General features: G+C 54.5%; 1 protein-coding gene across 1 annotated transcript in view; it reads right to left on the bottom strand.

Annotated features, from left to right (window-relative positions):
- Nucleotides 1-674: 674 nt before the first annotated feature.
- The window catches only part of LOC132386996 (transient receptor potential cation channel subfamily V member 6-like), a gene marked incomplete at its 5' end in the record, with an annotated part of 84,724 nt that continues 65,509 nt past the window's right edge, over nt 675-19,889 (bottom strand). The window contains 4 exons of the mRNA XM_059959353.1: nt 675-859; nt 4,142-4,248; nt 8,009-8,277; nt 11,755-11,821. Of these exons, the coding sequence (XP_059815336.1) occupies nt 682-859; nt 4,142-4,248; nt 8,009-8,277; nt 11,755-11,821 (621 nt within the window). The remainder of the gene's footprint in view (nt 860-4,141; nt 4,249-8,008; nt 8,278-11,754; nt 11,822-19,889) is intronic.

The raw sequence follows: 19,889 nt of genomic DNA, 5'->3' as shown, positions 1-19,889 counted from the left end.
CCTCTTTGTTCCCCCTCTCAAATTCTCCCCTCCCCCTCGAATCCTCCCTCTTCTCCTTCCTCCTCTCCTCATCCACCCGTCCCCCTCAAATGCTCCTTTCATCCCACCCGAATCCTCCCCATTCCCCTTCCTCTTTGCCCTCTATCCCCTCCTCACTTTCTCAATACTCCTCTTCCCCCCCACCAACGTCCCTTCTAGAACTCCGTTCCCCATTCGAGAACACTCCTACCTCCCCATCTCAGCGCCTCCTCTCTTCCTCTCCCCTCCTCACTTTCCCCATCACTCCCTCCCTTCCCCCTCTTGTACCCTCCTATCTTCCCCCTCTCAAATCTTCCTCTCTTCCATCTCTCCTCCTTACTCTCCTTCACGCCTACTCCCTCCTCTCTTCCCCTCACAAATGTACCTTCCCCATATTGAACGTTCTCCTCTTGCCCCCAAACTCCATCCCCCTCTTGAACAGTCCCCCCTCATCACACCCCTCCCTCACCTGCCTGTCCTCCTTTCCCCATTCCTCCTGCCTACCTGTTTCCCCCTTTCAGTCCCCTTCCTTCCCTCTTCCCCCTCTCCTTCGGTTCCTCTTCCCTCCATCCCTACCGCTCCTGCTGCCCTACACGCACGTCCCTCCCTCCCCCGGTCGATGACTGCCCCCCCCCCACCCGCTTTCCCTGCGGGCCCCCCTGTTCACACGTGATAGACCCGGTCGGGCCCCTCGCCCTGCAGAGCCGTTCGACGGACGATCTCCCAGCCCTGCCCCGCTGGCGACCTTTGCCCCTTCTCGCGGGATGCCTGCTCCGCAGGCCGGAAGTGCTGGGCATAACGTCGAACCTTCTGGCCCCCCACGTCGATACGATCTTCCACTCTGCGGGAAAGAGAGGGGCAGGGGTGGGGGTCAACTATACAGGCCTGGAGCGCGGAGCAGACCGACAGGGGAACGGGACCTCGGCCTACAGGAGGGTACGGTACAGATCGAACAATTAAACCCCGTAACGACGGACAGGATATCGGACAGTCCGACAGGGGAACGGGACCTCGGCCTACAGGACGGTACGGTACAGATCGAACAATTAAACCCCGTAACGACGGACAGGATATCGGACAGTCCGAGAGGGGAACGGGACCTCGGCCTACAGGACGGTACGGTACAGATCGAACAATTAAACCCCGTAACGACGGACAGGATATCGGACAGACTGACAGGGGAATGGGACCTCGGCCTACAGGAGGGTACGGTACAGATTGAACAATTAAACCCCGTAACGACGGACAGGATATCGGACAGTCCGAGAGGGGAACGGGACCTCGGCCTACAGGAGGTTACGGTACCGATCGAACAATTAAACCCCGTAACGACGGACAGGATATCGGACAGTCCGACAGGGGAACGGGACCTCGGCCTACAGGAGGGTACGGTGCAGATCGAACAATTAAACCCCGTAACGACGGACAGAATATCGGACAGTCCGACAGGGGAATGGGACCTCGGCCTACAGGACGGTACGGTACAGATCGAACAATTAAACCCCGTAACGACGGACAGGATATCGGACAGTCCGAGAGGGGAACGGGACCTCGGCCTACAGGACGGTACGGTACAGATCGAACAATTAAACCCCGTAACGACGGACAGGATATCGGACAGTCCGACAGGGGAACGGGACCTCGGCCTACAGGACGGTACGGTACAGATCGAACAATTAAACCCCGTAACGACGGACAGGATATCAGACAGACCGACAAGGGAACGGGACCTCGGCCTACAGGAGGGTACGGTACCGATCGAACAATTAAACCCCGCAACAACGGACAGGATATCGGACAGTCCGAGAGGGGAACGGGACCTCGGCCTACAGGATGGTACGGTACAGATTGAACAATTAAACCCCGTAACGACGGACAGGATATCGGACAGTCCGACAGGGGAACGGGACCTCGGCCTACAGGAGGGTACGGTACAGATCGAACAATTAAACCCCGTAACGACGGACAGGATATCGGACAGACCGACAGGGGAACGGGACCTCGGCCTACAGGACGGTACGGTACAGATCGAACAATTAAACCCCGTAACGACGGACAGGATATCGGACAGTCCGACAGGGGAACGGGACCTTGGCCTACAGGAGGGTATGGTACAGATTGAACAATTAAACCCCGTAATGACGGACAGGATATCGGACAGACCGAGAGGGTAACGGGACCTCGGCCTACAGGAGGGTACGGTACAGATTGAACAATTAAACCCCGCAACGACGGACAGGATATCGGACAGACCGACAGGGGAACGGGACCTCGGCCTACAGGAGGGTACGGTACAGATTGAACAATTAAACCCCGTAACAACGGACAGTCCGACAGGGGAACGGGACCTCGGCCCACAGGAGCTTACGGTACAGATCGAACAATTAAACCCCGTAACGACGGACAGGATATCGGACAGACCGACAGGGGAACGGGACCTCGGCCTACAGGAGGGTACGGTACAGATCGAACAATTAAACCCCGTAACGACGGACAGGATATCGGACAGTCCGACAGTGGAACGGGACCTCGGCCTACAGGAGGGTACGGTACAGATTGAACAATTAAACCCCGTAACGACGGACAGGATATCGGACAGTCCGACAGGGGAACGGGACCTCGGCCTACAGGACGGTACGGTACAGATCGAACAATTAAACCCCGTAACGACGGACAGGATATCGAACAGACCGACAGGGGAACGGGACCTCGGCCTACAGGAGGGTACGGTACAGATCGAACAATTAAACCCCGCAACGACGGACAGGATATCGGACAGTCCGACAGGGGAACGGGACCTCGGCCTACAGGAGGGTACGGTACAGATTGAACAATTAAACCCCGTAACGACGGACAGTCCGACAGGGGAACGGGACCTCGGCCTACAGGAGGGTACGGTACAGATCGAACAATTAAACCCCGTAACGACGGACAGGATATCGGACAGTCCGACAGGGGAACGGGACCTCGGCCTACAGGAGGGTACGGTACAGATCGAACAATTAAACCCCGTAACGACGGACAGGATATCGGACAGTCCGACAGGGGAACGGGACCTCGGCCTACAGGAGGGTACGGTACAGATCGAACAATTAAACCCCGTAACGACGGACAGGATATCGGACAGTCCGACAGGGGAACGGGACCTCGGCCTACAGGAGGGTACGGTACAGATCGAACAATTAAACCCCGTAACGACGGACAGGATATCGGACAGTCCGACAGTGGAACGGGACCTCGGCCTACAGGAGGGTACGGTACAGATCGAACAATTAAACCCCGTAACGACGGATAGGATATCGGACAGTCCGACAGTGGAACGGGACCTCGGCCTACAGGAGGGTACGGTACAGATTGAACAATTAAACCCCGTAACGACGGACAGGATATCGGACAGTCCGACAGGGGAACGGGACCTCGGCCTACAGGACGGTACGGTACAGATCGAACAATTAAACCCCGTAACGACGGACAGGATATCGAACAGACCGACAGGGGAACGGGACCTCGGCCTACAGGAGGGTACGGTACAGATCGAACAATTAAACCCCGCAACGACGGACAGGATATCGGACAGTCCGACAGGGGAATGGGACCTCGGCCTACAGGAGGGTACGGTACAGATTGAACAATTAAACCCCGTAACGACGGACAGTCCGACAGGGGAACGGGACCTCGGCCTACAGGAGGGTACGGTACAGATCGAACAATTAAACCCCGTAACGACGGACAGGATATCGGACAGTCCGACAGGGGAACGGGACCTCGGCCTACAGGAGGGTACGGTACAGATCGAACAATTAAACCCCGTAACGACGGACAGGATATCGGACAGTCCGACAGGGGAACGGGACCTCGGCCTACAGGAGGGTACGGTACAGATCGAACAATTAAACCCCGTAACGACGGACAGGATATCGGACAGTCCGACAGGGGAACGGGACCTCGGCCTACAGGAGGGTACGGTACAGATCGAACAATTAAACCCCGTAACGACGGACAGGATATCGGACAGTCCGACAGGGGAACGGGACCTCGGCCTACGGGACGGTACGGTACCAATTCCATTCCCCCACCCACTCCCTGCACTCCGCAATCTCCCCCCCCCCGCCCCCAGACCCACCTGAGGTACCAGCTGTTGCCCAGACCCACGCTCTCCCCATCGATGCCCACCCTCGGCCACAGGAACCTTGGCAAGTGCCTCTCGAGGAGGATGGTCGTGGCCACGACCTGTCGGAGGGGACACAGAGAGAGAGGTGAGCGGGGGTGTTGCCGATGGCAGAGGGAAGGGGTGGGGTGGGGGGGAGAGGAGACAACCGGAGAGATGGGGCAGAACGAGAGGGACGGCTTGAGGTCATCGGATGTGAGAGGTATCGGGTCACCCCCGTGCCCAGATGTGAGAGGTATCGGGGTCACCCTGTGTCCAGATGTGTGAGGTATTGATTTCCCTGTGTCCAGATGTGTGAGGTATTGATCACCACGTGTCCAGATGTGTGAGGTATTGATTTCCCTGTGTCCAGATGTGTGAGGTATTGATCACCACGTGTCCAGATGTGTGAGGTATTGATTTCCCTGTGTCCAGATGTGTGAGGTATTGATCACCACGTGTCCAGATGTGTGAGGTATTGATCTCCCTGTGCCCAGATGTGTGAGGTATTGATCTCCCTGTGCCCAGATGTGTGAGGTATTGATCACCACGTGTCCAGATGTGTGAGGTATTGATCTCCCTGTGCCCAGATGTGTGAGGTATTGATCACCACGTGTCCAGATGTGTGAGGTATTGATCTCCCTGTGCCCAGATGTGTGAGGTATTGATCACCACGTGTCCAGATGTGTGAGGTATTGATCACGCTGTGCCCAGATGTGTGGTATTGATCACCCCCGTGTCCAGATGTGTGAGGTATTGATCACCCTGTGTCCAGATGTGTGAGGTATCAGGTCACCCTGTGCCCAGATGTGTGAGGTATTGATCACCCCGTGTCCAGATGTGTGAGGTATTGATCACCACGTGTCCAGATGTGTGAGGTATTGATCACCACGTGTCCAGATGTGTGAGGTATTGATCACCCCCGTGTCCAGATGTGTGAGGTATTGATCACGATGTGTCCAGATGTGTGAGGTATTGATCACCCCCGTGTCCAGATGTGTGAGGTATTGATCACCCTGTGTCCAGATGTGTGAGGTATTGATCACCCCCGTGTCCAGATGTGAGAGGTATTGATCACCCCCGTGTCCAGATGTGTGAGGTATTGATCACCCTGTGTCCAGATGTGTGAGGTATTGATCACCCCCGTGTCCAGATGTGTGAGGTATTGATCACCCCCGTGTCCAGATGTGTGAGGTATCGGGGTCACCCTGTGTCCAAATGTGTGAGGTATTGATAACCCTGTGTCCAGATGTGTGAGGTATTGATCTCCCTGTGCCCAGATGTGTGAGGTATTGATCACCACGTGTCCAGATGTGTGAGGTATTGATCACGCTGTGCCCAGATGTGTGGTATTGATCACCCCCGTGTCCAGATGTGTGAGGTATTGATCACCCTGTGTCCAGATGTGTGAGGTATCAGGTCACCCTGTGCCCAGATGTGTGAGGTATTGATCACCCCGTGTCCAGATGTGTGAGGTATTGATCACCACGTGTCCAGATGTGTGAGGTATTGATCACCACGTGTCCAGATGTGTGAGGTATTGATCACCCCCGTGTCCAGATGTGTGAGGTATTGATCACGATGTGTCCAGATGTGTGAGGTATTGATCACCCCCGTGTCCAGATGTGTGAGGTATTGATCACCCTGTGTCCAGATGTGTGAGGTATTGATCACCCCCGTGTCCAGATGTGAGAGGTATTGATCACCCCGTCTCCAGATGTGTGAGGTATTGATCACCTAGTGCCCAGATGTGTGAGGTATTGATCACGATGTGTCCAGATGTGTGAGGTATTGATCACCCCCGTGTCCAGATGTGAGAGGTATTGATCACCCCGTCTCCAGATGTGTGAGGTATTGATCACCCTGTGCCCAGATGTGTGAGGTATTGATCACCCCCGTGTCCAGATGTGTGAGGTATTGATCACCCCCGTGTCCAGATGTGTGAGGTATTGATCACGATGTGTCCAGATGTGTGAGGTATTGATCACCCCTGTCTCCAGATGTGTGAGGTATTGATCACCCCGTGTCCAGATGTGTGAGGTATTGATCACCCCCGTGTCCAGATGTGAGAGGTATTGATCACCCCGTCTCCAGATGTGTGAGGTATTGATCACGCTGTGCCCAGATGTGTGGTATTGATCACCCCCGTGTCCAGATGTGTGAGGTATTGATCACGATGTGTCCAGATGTGTGAGGTATTGATCACCCCCGTGTCCAGATGTGAGAGGTATTGATCACCCCGTCTCCAGATGTGTGAGGTATTGATCACCCTGTGCCCAGATGTGTGAGGTATTGATCACCCCCGTGTCCAGATGTGTGAGGTATTGATCACCCCCGTGTCCAGATGTGTGAGGTATTGATCACCCCCGTGTCCAGATGTGTGAGGTATTGATCACCCCCATGCGCAGATGTCTGAGGTATTGATCACCCCCGTGTCCAGATGTGTGAGGTATTGATCACCACGTGTCCAGATGTGTGAGGTATTGATCTCCCTGTGCCCAGATGTGTGAGGTATTGATCACCACGTGTCCAGATGTGTGAGGTATTGATCACCCTGTGTCCAGATGTGTGAGGTATTGATCACCACGTGTCCAAATGTGAGAGGTATTGATCACCACGTGTCCAGATGTGTGAGGTATTGATCACCCCCGTGTCCAGATGTGTGAGGTATTGATCACCCCCGTGTCCAGATGTGTGAGGTATTGATCACGATGTGTCCAGATGTGTGAGGTATTGATCACCCCGTCTCCAGATGTGTGAGGTATTGATCACCCTGTGCCCAGATGTGTGAGGTATTGATCACCCCCGTGTCCAGATGTGTGAGGTATTGATCACCCCCATGCGCAGATGTGTGAGGTATTGATCACCCCCGTGTCCAGATGTGTGAGGTATTGATCTCCCTGTGCCCAGATGTGTGAGGTATTGATCACCACGTGTCCAGATGTGTGAGGTATTGATCACCCTGTGTCCAGATGTGTGAGGTATTGATCTCCCTGTGCCCAGATGTGTGAGGTGTTGATCTCCCTGTGCCCAGATGTGTGAGGTATTGATCACGCTGTGCCCAGATGTGTGGTATTGATCACCACGTGTCCAGATGTGTGAGGTATTGATCACCCTGTGTCCAGATGTGTGAGGTATTGATCTCCCTGTGCCCAGATGTGTGAGGTATTGATCTCCCTGTGCCCAGATGTGTGGTATTGATCACCACGTGTCCAGATGTGTGAGGTATTGATCACCCTGTGTCCAGATGTGTGAGGTATTGATCACCACGTGTCCAGATGTGTGAGGTATTGATCACCACGTGTCCAGATGTGTGAGGTATTGATCACCACGTGTCCAGATGTGTGAGGTATTGATCACCAAGTGTCCAGATGTGAGAGGTATTGATCACCCTTTGTCCAGATGTGTGAGGTATTGATCACCACGTGTCCAGATGTGTGAGGTATTGATCACCCTGTGTCCAGATGTGTGAGGTATTGATCACCACGTGTCCAGATGTGTGAGGTATTGATCACGATGTGTCCAGATGTGTGAGGTATTGATCACCCCCGTGTCCAGATGTGTGAGGTATTGATCTCCCTGTGCCCAGATGTGTGAGGTATTGATCTCCCTGTGCCCAGATGTGTGAGGTATTGATCACCCTGTGCCCAGATGTGTGAGGTATTGATCTCCCTGTGCCCAGATGTGTGAGGTATTGATCTCCCTGTGCCCAGATGTGTGAGGTATTGATCACCCTGTGCCCAGATGTGTGAGGTATTGATCTCCCTGTGCCCAGATGTGTGAGGTATTGATCACCCTGTGCCCAGATGTGCATGCCAGCAGCCCAGCCAGATGTTGCTGTACCTGGGCCCTCCACAGCTGGTCTCGCTCGTGCGCCACACGCCAGTGCGTGTCGCCCATCATGGCGATGAGCAGGTTGACCATCAGCAGGAAGGCGAACACCATGTAGGAGACGTAGAGGACCTTGATGATGGCCGGCGTCCACTTCTCGTAGTTGATGGGGATGTCGAGCAGCCCCAGGAACAGCTGGAACATGGTGAAGAGGCAGGTGCTGAAATCTCGGAAGTGAGGCCACAGGTCCGGCTCCAGGGTCTGGAACGTGATGTGGAAAGCTGGGAGAGAGAGAGGCAGGGGAGATCGAGTGAGTGAGTGAGTGAGAGAAGGGGGGCAGAGAGAAGGGAAAACGGGGAGAGAGGGGGTGAAGGGGAGAGAGGAGAGGAAAGGGGAGATCGAGTGAGTGAGTGAGTGAGTGAAAGGAGGCAGAGAGAGAGAAGGGAAAACGGGGGAGAGAGGGGGTGAAGGGGAGAGAGGAGAGGAAAGGGGAGATCGAGTGAGTGAGTGAGTGAAAGGGGGCAGAGAGAGAGAAGGGAAAACGGGGGAGAGAGGGGGTGAAGGGGAGAGAGAGAGGCAGGGGAGATCGAGTGAGTGAGTGAGTGAGTGAGTGAAAGGGGGCAGAGAGAGAGAAGGGAAAACGGGGGAGAGAGGGGGTGAAGGGGAGAGAGGAGAGAGGAGAGGAAAGGGGAGAGAGAGAATGAGAGGGGAAAGAGGGGGGAGACAGTGGAGGAGGGAGAGGGGGTGGGAGAGAGAGAGGCAGGGGAGATCGAGTGAGTGAGTGAGTGAGAGAGAGAAGGGAAAACGGGGAGAGAGGGGGTGGGGAGAGAGAGAGGCAGGGGAGATGGAGTGAGTGAGAGAGAGAAAGGGGGCAGAGAGAGAGAAGGGAAAACGGGGAGAGAGGGGGTGAAGGGGAGAGAGAGAGGCAGGGGAGATCGAGTGAGTGAGTGAGTGAGAGAAAGGGGGCAGAGAGAGAGAAGGGAAAACGGGGAGAGAGGGGGTGAAGGGGAGAGAGAGAGGCAGGGGAGATCGAGTGAGTGAGTGAGTGAGTGAGTGAAAGGGGGCAGAGAGAGAGAAGGGAAAACGGGGGAGAGAGGGGGTGAAGGGGAGAGAGGAGAGAGGAGAGGAAAGGGGAGAGAGAGAATGAGAGGGGAAAGAGGGGGGAGACAGTGGAGGAGGGAGAGGGGGTGGGAGAGAGAGAGGCAGGGGAGATCGAGTGAGTGAGTGAGTGAGAGAGAGAAGGGAAAACGGGGAGAGAGGGGGTGGGGAGAGAGAGAGGCAGGGGAGATGGAGTGAGTGAGAGAGAGAAAGGGGGCAGAGAGAGAGAAGGGAAAACGGGGAGAGAGGGGGTGAAGGGGAGAGAGAGAGGCAGGGGAGATCGAGTGAGTGAGTGAGTGAGAGAAAGGGGGCAGAGAGAGAGAAGGGAAAACGGGGAGAGAGGGGGTGAAGGGGAGAGAGGAGAGGCAGGGGAGATCGAGTGAGTGAGTGAGTGAGTGAGAGAAAGGGGGCAGAGAGAGAGAAGGGAAAACGGGGAGAGAGGGGGTGAAGGGGAGAGAGGAGAGGAAAGGGGAGATCGAGTGAGTGAGTGAGTGAGAGAGAGAAAGGGGGCAGAGAGAGAGAAGGGAAAACGGGGAGAGAGGGGGTGAAGGGGAGAGGGGAGAGAAGAGGAAAGGGGAGAGAGAGAATGAGAGGGGAAAGAGAGGGGGAGACAGTGGAGGAGGGAGAAGGGGTGGGAGAGAGAGAGGCAGGGGAGATCGAGTGAGTGAGTGAGTGAAAGGAGGCAGAGAGAGAGAAGGGAGAATGGGGAGAGAGGGGGTGAAGGGGAGAGGGGAGAGAAGAGGAAAGGGGAGAGAGAGAATGAGAGGGGAAAGAGAGGGGGAGACAGTGGAGGAGGGAGAGGGGGTGGGAGAGAGAGAGGCAGGGGAGATCGAGTGAGTGAGTGAAAGGGGGCAGAGAGAAGGGAAAACGGGGGAGAGAGGGGGTGAAGGGGAGGGGCAGAGGCAGGGGAGATCGAGTGAGTGAGTGAGAGAAAGGGGGCAGAGAGAGAGAAGGGAAAACGGGGAGAGAGGGGGTGAAGGGGAGAGAGAGAGGCAGGGGAGATCGAGTGAGTGAGTGAGAGAGAGAAAGGGGGCAGAGAGAGAGAAGGGAAAACGGGGAGAGAGGGGGTGAAGGGGAGAGAGGAGAGGCAGGGGAGATCGAGTGAGTGAGTGAGAGAGAGAAAGGGGGCAGAGAGAGAGAAGGGAAAACGGGGGAGAGAGGGGGTGAAGGGGAGAGGGGAGAGAGGACAGAAGAGGAAAGGGGAGAGAGAGAATGAGAGGGGAAAGAGAGGGGGAGACAGTGGAGGAGGGAGAGGAGGTGGGAGAGAGAGAGGCAGGGGAGATCGAGTGAGTGAGTGAGTGAGTGAAAGGGGGCAGAGAGAGAGAAGGGAAAACGGGGAGAGAGGGGGTGAAGGGGAGAGGGGAGAGAAGAGGAAAGGGGAGAGAGAGAATGAGAGGGGAAAGAGAGGGGGAGACAGTGGAGGAGGGAGAAGGGGTGGGAGAGAGAGAGGCAGGGGAGATCGAGTGAGTGAGTGAGTGAAAGGAGGCAGAGAGAGAGAAGGGAGAATGGGGAGAGAGGGGGTGAAGGGGAGAGGGGAGAGAAGAGGAAAGGGGAGAGAGAGAGAATGAGAGGGGAAAGAGAGGGGGAGACAGCGGAGGGGGTGGGAGAGAGAGAGGCAGGGGAGATCGAGTGAGTGAGTGAGTGAAAGGAGGCAGAGAGAGAGAAGGGAGAATGGGGAGAGAGGGGGTGAAGGGGAGAGAGGAGAGAGGAGAGGAAAGGGGAGAGAGAGAATGAGAGGGGAAAGAGGGGGGAGACAGTGGAGGAGGGAGAGGGGGTGGGAGAGAGAGAGGCAGGGGAGATCGAGTGAGTGAAAGGAGGCAGAGAGAGAGAAGGGAAAACGGGGGAGAGAGGGGGTGAAGGGGAGAGAGAGAGGCAGGGGAGATCGAGTGAGTGAGTGAGTGAAAGGGGGCAGAGAGAGAGAAGGGAGAATGGGGGAGAGAGGGGGTGAAGGGGAGAGGGGAGAGAAGAGGAAAGGGGAGAGAGAGAATGAGAGGGGAAAGAGAGGGGGAGACAGTGGAGGAGGGAGAGGGGGTGGGAGCAGAGAAGAGGGGAGAGAGGGAAGGGGAAAGAGAGGAGGAGACAGAGGGGGTGTGAGGGGGAGAGGGGGTGGGTGGAGGAATGAGGGGGAGAGAGAAGGGGAAGAGAGCGAGGGACAGATGTGGTGCAGAGATTGGGAGCGGGAGCGAGTGGGGAGTTAGAGGGGGTGAAAGGTGGTGAGAGTAGGGGATAGAGTGGGGACAAGGGGAAGAGCAAGTGGGGAGAGGTGAGAGAGTGGGAGGGAGGGATGAGAGAGGAGAAAGAGGGTGGAGGGGGATAAAGGGATGAGGGGAACATGGGAGGGAGAGGCAGAGAGGGGGATTTGGGGTGAGAAGGGGAGAGAGGGAGAGGCAGGGTCAGTAGGGGGCAGAGAGGAGGAGAGAGGTGAGTGGGGGGAGACCAGGGAGGGGGAAGTGTGGGGGAGTGGGGAAGAGCGGGGGGGGGGGGAAACGCGGGGCAGACGCAGGGAAGGAGATGAGGGGGACAGAGTAGGGTGGACGGAGGACGGAGGGAAGGAAGGAAGAGTAAGGAAGGTCCGTTATCCCCTCAGTAGATAACGGCGGGGCTTTGGGAGGAGGGGGGGGATGAGGAGGAAGGGAGGGCTGAAGAGGGTCACTCCTCACCTGCCGTGAATCCGAGCAGGACCAGGAACATCAGCCAGCAGAACCGGAGCAGATCCCCGAAGATCATCTGGAGGGAGGGAACGGAGAGGGCGAGAGTTTCAAAGCAGATTTACCGGGGCTTATGGGAAGAAATCCCCACCCACCCACCCCCGCTGAAGTCTTCGCGTTTTATTGTTTTACAACGTCGAATCAGTGGATTTAATTTGGCAGGGAAATCGACAGGGAAAGATCCTTCTGCGTCAAAGTGAAGACTACAAAGGGATCGAAATCAACTACCAATATGAAGCTCTAGGTAATGGATGGTCTCAGTATTCAGCCCCGTCTCGTCAGCATTGAGTCGATCCAGCCTGGAGCCTGTGTGGAACGGCCTCCGTCAGCTTCGCGCATCGGGGCACTAACTTTTCCCCATTCTTCTTTACAAATCTGCTCAAGCCCTGTCAGACTGCGGGGGGGAATCGCGAGTCAGCAGCCCTTTCCAAGTCCCGCCACAAACCCTCAACGGCTCTCGGACTTGGCCGCTCCAGGACATTAACTTTGCTGTTTTTAATGCTTGGGGTCAATAGACAAGAGGTGCAGAAGCAGACCATTCGGCCCCTCGAGCCTGCGCCGCCATTCTGAGATCATGGCTGATCATTCACTATCAATACCCAGTCCCTGCCTTGTCCCCATATCCCTTGATTCCCCTATCCATAAGATATCTATCCAGCTCCTTCTTGAAAGCATCCAGAGAACTGGCCTCCACTGCCTTCCGAGGCAGTGCATTCCAGACCCCCACAACTCTCTGGGAGAAGAAGTTTCTCCTTAACTCTGTCCTAAATGACCTACCCCTTATTCTCAAACCATGCCCTCTGGTACTGGACTCTCCCAGCATCTGGAACTTATTTCCTGCCTCTATCTTGCCCAATCCCTTAATAATCTTACATGTTGCAATCAGATCCCCTCTCAATCTCCTTAATTCCAGCGTGTACAAGCCCAGTCTCTCTAACCTCTCTGCGTAAGACAGTCCGGACATCCCAGGAATTAACCTGGTGAATCTACGCTGCACTTCCTCTACAGCCAGGATGTCCTTCCTTAACCCTGGAGACCAAAACTGTACACAATACTCCAGGTGTGGTCTCACCAGGGCCCTGTACAAATGCAAGAGGATTTCCTTGCTCTTGTACTCAATTCCCTTTGTAATAAAGGCCAACATTTCATTAGCCTTCTTCACTGCCTGCTGAACTTGCTCATTCACCTTCAGTGACTGATGAACAAGGACTCCGAGATCTCTTTGTATTTCTCCCTTACATGGAAATGCCAATAAAAGTTGACTTGACTCGTCTTGGCAAGGGAGCATTAACGCCCAGCTCTTGCAGTTGGTCTGTAGTCTAGTGTAGCTTTTTCCTGTGTTGAAAAACGTCGTCTCGTTTTTACTGTGTACTGTGCCGGCAGTTATGGTCGAAACAACAATAAAAGTGACTTGACTTGTCTTGGCAAGGGAGCATTAACGCCCAGCTCTTGCAGTTGGTCTGTAGTCTAGTGTAGCTTTTTCCTGTGTTGAAAAACGTCGTCTCGTTTTTACTGTGTACTGTGCCGGCAGTTATGGTCGAAATGACAATAAAAGTGACTCGACTTGTCTTGGCAAGGGAGCATTAACGCCCAGCTCTTGCAGTTGGTCTGTAGTCTAGTGTAGCTTTCTCTGTGTTGTTTTTACGTAGTTCAGTCTAGTTTTTGTACTGTGTCATGTAACACCATGGTCCTGAAAACTGTTGTCTCATTTTTACTGTGTACTGTACCGGCAGTTATGGTCGAAATGCCAATAAAAGTGACTTGACTTGTCTTGGCAAGGGAGCGTTAACGCCCAGCTCTTGCAGTTGGTCTGTAGTCTAGTGTAGCTTTTTCCTGTGTTGAAAAACGTCGTCTCGTTTTTACTGTGTACTGTGCCGGCAGTTATGGTCGAAACGACAATTAAAAGTGACTTGACTTGTCTTGGCAAGGGAGCATTAACGCCCAGCTCTTGCAGTTGGTCTGTAGTCTAGTGTAGCTTTTTCCTGTGTTGAAAAACGTCGTCTCGTTTTTACTGTGTACTGTGCCGGCAGTTATCCCCTCGACCTTCACCAGCCCGCCGGGGCCCTTCTGCAGTGAAGCACCCCCACAGCATGACGCAGAAACCACCGCGATTCACGGTAGGGATGGGGTGTTGACAACAGCCCCGTGGCATTGACCTCCCACATCATGAAGACCCTGGAGAGACTTGTTCTAGAGCATCTCCGGCCTATGGTTAGGCCACACTTAGACCCCCTCCAGTTCGCCTACCAGCCCCGACTAGGAGTCGAGGATGCCATCGTCTACCTGCTGAACCGTGTCTACGCCCACCTGTACAAGCCGGCGAGCACTGTGAGGGTCATGTTTTTTGACTTCTCCGGTGCGTTTAACACCATCCGCCCTGCTCTGCGGGGTGAGAAGCCGACAGTGATGCAGGTGGATGCTTCCCTGGTGTCATGGATTATTGATTACCGGATTGGCAGACCACAGTACGTGCCCTTGCAACACTGTGTCACACAGAGGGGTCAGCAGCACTGGGGCTCCACAGGGGACTGTCCGGTCTCCCTTTCCCTTCACCATCTACACCTCGGACTTCAACTACAACACAGAGTCTTGCCATCTTCAGAAGTTTCCTGATGACTCTGCCATAGTCGGATGCATCAGCAAGGGAGACGAGGATCAGTACAGGGCTACGGTGGGAAACTTTGTCACACGGTGCGAGCAGAATCATCTGCAGCTTAATGTGAAAAAGACTAAGGAGCTGGTGGTGGACCTGAGGAGGGCTAAGGCACTGGTGACCCCTGTTTCCATCCAAGGGGTCAGTGTGGGCATGGTGGAGAATTACAAATACCTGGGGATATGAACTGACAATAAACTGGACTGGTCAAAGGACACTGAGGCTGTCTACAAGAAGAGTCAGAGCCGTCTCTACATCCTGAGGAGACTGAGGTCCTTTAACATCTGCCGGACGATGCTGAGGATGTTCTACGAGTCTGTGGTGGCCAGTGCTATCATGTTTGCTGTTGTGTGCTGGGGCAGCAGGCTGAGGGCAGCAGACACCAACAGAATCAACAAACTCATTCGTAAGGCCGGTGATGTTGTGGGGGTGGAACTGGACTCTCTGACGGTGGTGTCTGAAAAGAGGATGCTGTCCGAGTTGCATGCCATCTTGGACAATGTCTCCCATCCACCCCATAATGTACTGGTTAGGCACAGGAGTACATTCAGCCAGAGACTCATTCCACCGAGATGCAACACTGAGCGTCATAGGAAGTCATTCCTGCCCGTGGCCATCAAACTTTACAACTCCTCCCTCAGAGTGTCAGACACCCTGAGCCGATAGGCTGGTCCTGGACTTATTTCCACTTGGCACGATTAACTTATTACTATTTAATTATTTATGGTTTTATATTGCTATATTTCTACACTATTCTTGGTTGGTGCGGCTGTAACGAAACCCAGTTTCCCCTCGGGATCGATAAAGCCTGTCTGTCTGTCTGTCTGTCTGTCTGTCTGTCTGTCTGATGATGAGAGGTGTTTGGCCGATGCCAAAAGAGCTCAATTTTGGTCTCATCAGACCACAGACCCTTCTTCCAGCCTCATGTCAGTTTTCTTCAACACTGGCTTTCTCTTTCCCTCTCCGCCAGAGAGCTGGGCCTGCTGAAGCTTGCTCTCCGCGCAGTCTCCCCCGTCTCAGGTCCTGTCAGAGGTCTCCCCGGTCCCCTTCCTGCACGGTCACTCGGTCTCTGAGGACGGCCCGCCCCAGGCAGATTCAATGCCAGACCCTTCCCGTTTCTTCCTGATCGACCAAACAGCGCGCCAAGGCATTTTCAGTGACTTGAAAACTTTCTGACATCCACCTCCCAACTTGTGCTTCTCAATAACCTTTTGCAGAGTTGCTTGGAGAGTTCCTTTGTGTTCGTGGTGTAGATTTTGCCAGAATTATCGGGAAGATGTCAACAAAACAGAGAGAGTACGGAGGAGATTTACCAGAACGTTACCTGGGTTTCAGCACCTAAGTCCCAGGGAAAGGTTGAACAAGTTAGGTCTTTATTCTTTGGAGCGTAGCAGGTTGGGGGGGGACTGGATAGAGGTATTTAAAATTATGAGGGGGATAGATAGAGTTGACGTGGATTGGCTTTTTCCATTGAGAGTAGGGGAGATTCAAACAAGAGGACATGAGTTGGGAGTTAGGGGGCAAAAGTTTCGGGGTAACACGAGGGGGAATTTCTTTACTCAGAGAGTGGTAGCTGTGTGGAACGAGCTTCCAGTAGAAGTGGTAGAGGCAGGTTCGGTATTGTCATTTAAAGTAAAATTGGATAGGTATATGGACAGGAAAGGAATGGAGGGTTATGGGCTGAGTGCGGGTCGGTGGGACAAGGTGAGAGTAAGCATTCGGCACGGACTAGAAGGGCCGAGCCGGCCTGTTTCCGTGTGTAATTGTGATATGGTTATATGGGCCAGTGGGACTAGGTGAGAGTCAGCGTTCAGCACGGATTAGAAGGGCCGAGATGCCCTGTTTCCGTGCTGTAATTGTTATGCGGTTATATGATACAGACTCACCAGCAGTTGGAGCTCCCGATTAGAGCATTCTTACCACAATCAATCGAAACATCTCGCCTGCGCACGCTGATCTCCATTTAATAATAACTGTATAATAACTGTCCCTGAACCTGGTGGTGTGGGTCCTGAGGCTCCTGTACCTCCTTCCTGATGGTTGAGGGGTGATAACTGTCCCTGAACCTGGTGGTGTGGGTCCTGAGGCTCCTGTAACTCCTTCCTGATGTTTGAGGGGTAATAACTATCCCTGAACCTGGTGGTGTGGGTCCAGAGGCTCCTGTACCTCCTTCCTGATGGTTGAGGGGTGATAACTGTCCCTGAACCTGTTGGTGTGGGTCCTGAGGCTCCTGTACCTCCTTCCTGATAGTTGAGGGGTAATAACTGTCCCTGAACCTGGTGGTGTGGGTCCTGAGGCTCCTGTACCTCCTTCCTGATGGTTGAGGGGTAATAACTGTCCCTGAACCTGGTGGTGTGGGTCCTGAGGCTCCTGTACCTCCTTCCTGATGGTTGAGAGGTGATAACTGTCCCTGAACCTGGTGGTGTGGGTCCTGAGGCTCCTGTACCTCCTTCCAGATGGTTGAGGGGTGATAACTGTCCCTGAACCTGGTTTTGTAGGTCCAGAGGTTCCTGTACCTCCTTCCTGATGGTTGAGGAGTAATAACCTTCCCTGAACCTGTTGGTGTGGGTCCTGAAGCTCCTGTACCTCCATCCAGATGGTTCAGGGGTAATAACTGCCCCTGAACCTGGTGGTGTGGGTCCTGAGGCTCCTGTACCTCCTTCCTGATGGTTGAGGGGTGATAACTGTCCCTGAACCTGGTGGTGTGGGTCCTGAGGCTCCTGTACCTCCTTCCTGATGGTTGAGGGGTAATAACTGTTCCTGAACCTGGTGGTGTGGGTCCTGAGGCTCCTGTACCTCCTTCCTGATGGTTGAGGGGTGATAACTGTCCCTGAACCTGGTGGTGTGGGTCCTGAGGCTCCTGTAACTCCTTCCTGATGTTGGAGGGATAATAACTATCCCTGAACCTGGTGGTGTGGGTCCAGAGGCTCCTGTACCTCCTTCCTGATGGTTGAGGGGTGATAACTGTCCCTGAACCTGTTGGTGTGGGTCCTGAGGCTCCTGTACCTCCTTCCTGATGGTTGAGGGGGGATAACCGTCCCTGAACCTGGTGGTGTGGGTCCAGAGGCTCCTGTACCTCCTTCCTGATGGTTGAGGGGTGATAACTGTCCCTGAACCTGGTGGTGTGGGTCCAGAGGCTCCTGTACCTCCTTCCTGATGGTTGAGGGGTGATAACTGTCCCTGAACCTGTTGGTGTGGGTCCTGAGGCTCCTGTACCTCCTTCCTGATGGTTGAGGGGGGATAACTGTCCCTGAACCTGGTGGTGTGGGTCCAGAGGCTCCTGTACCTCCTTCCTGATAGTTGAGGGGTAATAACTGTCCCTGAACCTGGTTTTGTGGGTCCTGAGGTTCCTGTACCTCCTTCCTGATGGTTGAGGAGTAATAACTGTCCCTGAACCTGGTGGTGTGGGTCCTGAGGCTCCTGTACCTCCTTCCTGATGGTTGAGGGGGGATAACTGTCCCTGAACCTGGTGGTGTGGGTCCAGAGGCTCCTGTACCTCCTTCCTGATAGTTGAGGGGTAATAACTGTCCCTGAACCTGGTTTTGTGGGTCCTGAGGTTCCTGTACCTCCTTCCTGATGGTTGAGGAGTAATAACTGTCCCTGAACCTGGTGGTGTGGGTCCTGGGGCTCCTGTACCTCCTTCCTGATGGTTGAGGGGTGATAACTGTCCCTGAACCTGGTGGTGTGGGTCCCGAGACTCCTGTATCTCATTCCTGATGGCTGTGGGTTGATAACTGTCCCTGAACCTGGTGGTGTGGGTCCTGAGGCTCCTGTACCTCCTTCCTGATGGTTGAGGGCTGATAACTGTTCCTGAACCTGGTGGTGTGGGTCCTGAGGCTCCTGTACCTCCTTCCTGATGGTTGAGGGGTGATAACTGTCCCTGAACCTGGTGGTGTGGGTCCTGAGGCTCCTGTAACTCCTTCCTGATGTTGGAGGGGTAATAACTATCCCTGAACCTGGTGGTGTGGGTCCAGAGGCTCATGTACCTCCTTCCTGATGGTTGAGGGGTGATAACTGTCCCTGAACCTGGTGGTGTGGGTCCTGAGGCTCCTGTACCTCCTTCCTGATGGTTGAGGGGTAATAACTGTCCCTGAACCTGGTGGTGTGGGTCCTGAGGCTCCTGTACCTCCTTCCTGATGGTTGAGGGGTGATAACTGTCCCTGAACCCGGTGGTGTGGGTCCAGAGTCTCCTGTACCTCCTTCCTGATGGTTGAGGGGTGATAACTGTCCTTGAACCTGTTGGTGTGGGTCCTGAGGCTCCTGTACCTCCTTCCTGATGGTTGAGGGGGGATAACCGTCCCTGAACCTGGTGGTGTGGGTCCAGAGGCTCCTGTACCTCCTTCCTGATGGTTGAGGGGTGATAACTGTCCCTGAACCTGGTGGTGTGGGTCCAGCGGCTCCTGTACCTCCTTCCTGATGGTTGAGGGGTGATAACTGTCCCTGAACCTGTTGGTGTGGGTCCTGAGGCTCCTGTACCTCCTTCCTGATGGTTGAGGGGGGATAACTGTCCCTGAACCTGGTGGTGTGGGTCCAGAGGCTCCTGTACCTCCTTCCTGATAGTTGAGGGGTAATAACTGTCCCTGAACCTGGTTTTGTGGGTCCTGAGGTTCCTGTACCTCCTTCCTGATGGTTGAGGAGTAATAACTGTCCCTGAACCTGGTGGTGTGGGTCCTGAGGCTCCTGTACCTCCTTCCTGATGGTTGAGGGGGGATAACTGTCCCTGAACCTGGTGGTGTGGGTCCAGAGGCTCCTGTACCTCCTTCCTGATAGTTGAGGGGTAATAACTGTCCCTGAACCTGGTTTTGTGGGTCCTGAGGTTCCTGTACCTCCTTCCTGATGGTTGAGGAGTAATAACTGTCCCTGAACCTGGTGGTGTGGGTCCTGGGGCTCCTGTACCTCCTTCCTGATGGTTGAGGGGTGATAACTGTCCCTGAACCTGGTGGTGTGGGTCCAGAGGCTCCTGTACATCCTTCCTGATAGTTGAGGGGTAATAACTGTCCCTGAACCTGGTTTTGTGGGTCCTGAGGTTCCTGTACCTCCTTCCTGATGGTTGAGGAGTAATAACTGTCCCTGAACCTGGTGGTGTGGGTCCTGGGGCTCCTGTACCTCCTTCCTGATGGTTGAGGGGTGATAACTGTCCCTGAACCTGGTGGTGTGGGTCCCGAGACTCCTGTATCTCATTCCTGATGGCTGAGGGTTGATAACTGTCCCTGAACCTGGTGGTGTGGGTCCTGAGGCTCCTGTACCTCCTTCCTGATGGTTGAGGGCTGATAACTGTCCCTGAACCTGGTGGTGTGGGTCCTGAGGCTCCTGTACCTCCTTCCTGATGGTTGAGGGGTGATAACTGTCCCTGAACCTGGTGGTGTGGGTCCTGAGGCTCCTGTACCTCCTTCCTACTGGTTGAGGGGTGTTAACTGTCCCTGAACCTGGTGGT

The sequence above is a fragment of the Hypanus sabinus genome, unplaced genomic scaffold (genome assembly GCF_030144855.1).
Source record: "Hypanus sabinus isolate sHypSab1 unplaced genomic scaffold, sHypSab1.hap1 scaffold_1460, whole genome shotgun sequence".
Taxonomy (NCBI): Eukaryota; Metazoa; Chordata; class Chondrichthyes; order Myliobatiformes; family Dasyatidae; genus Hypanus; species Hypanus sabinus.
This window is presented reverse-complemented; position numbering and strand designations above follow the sequence as displayed.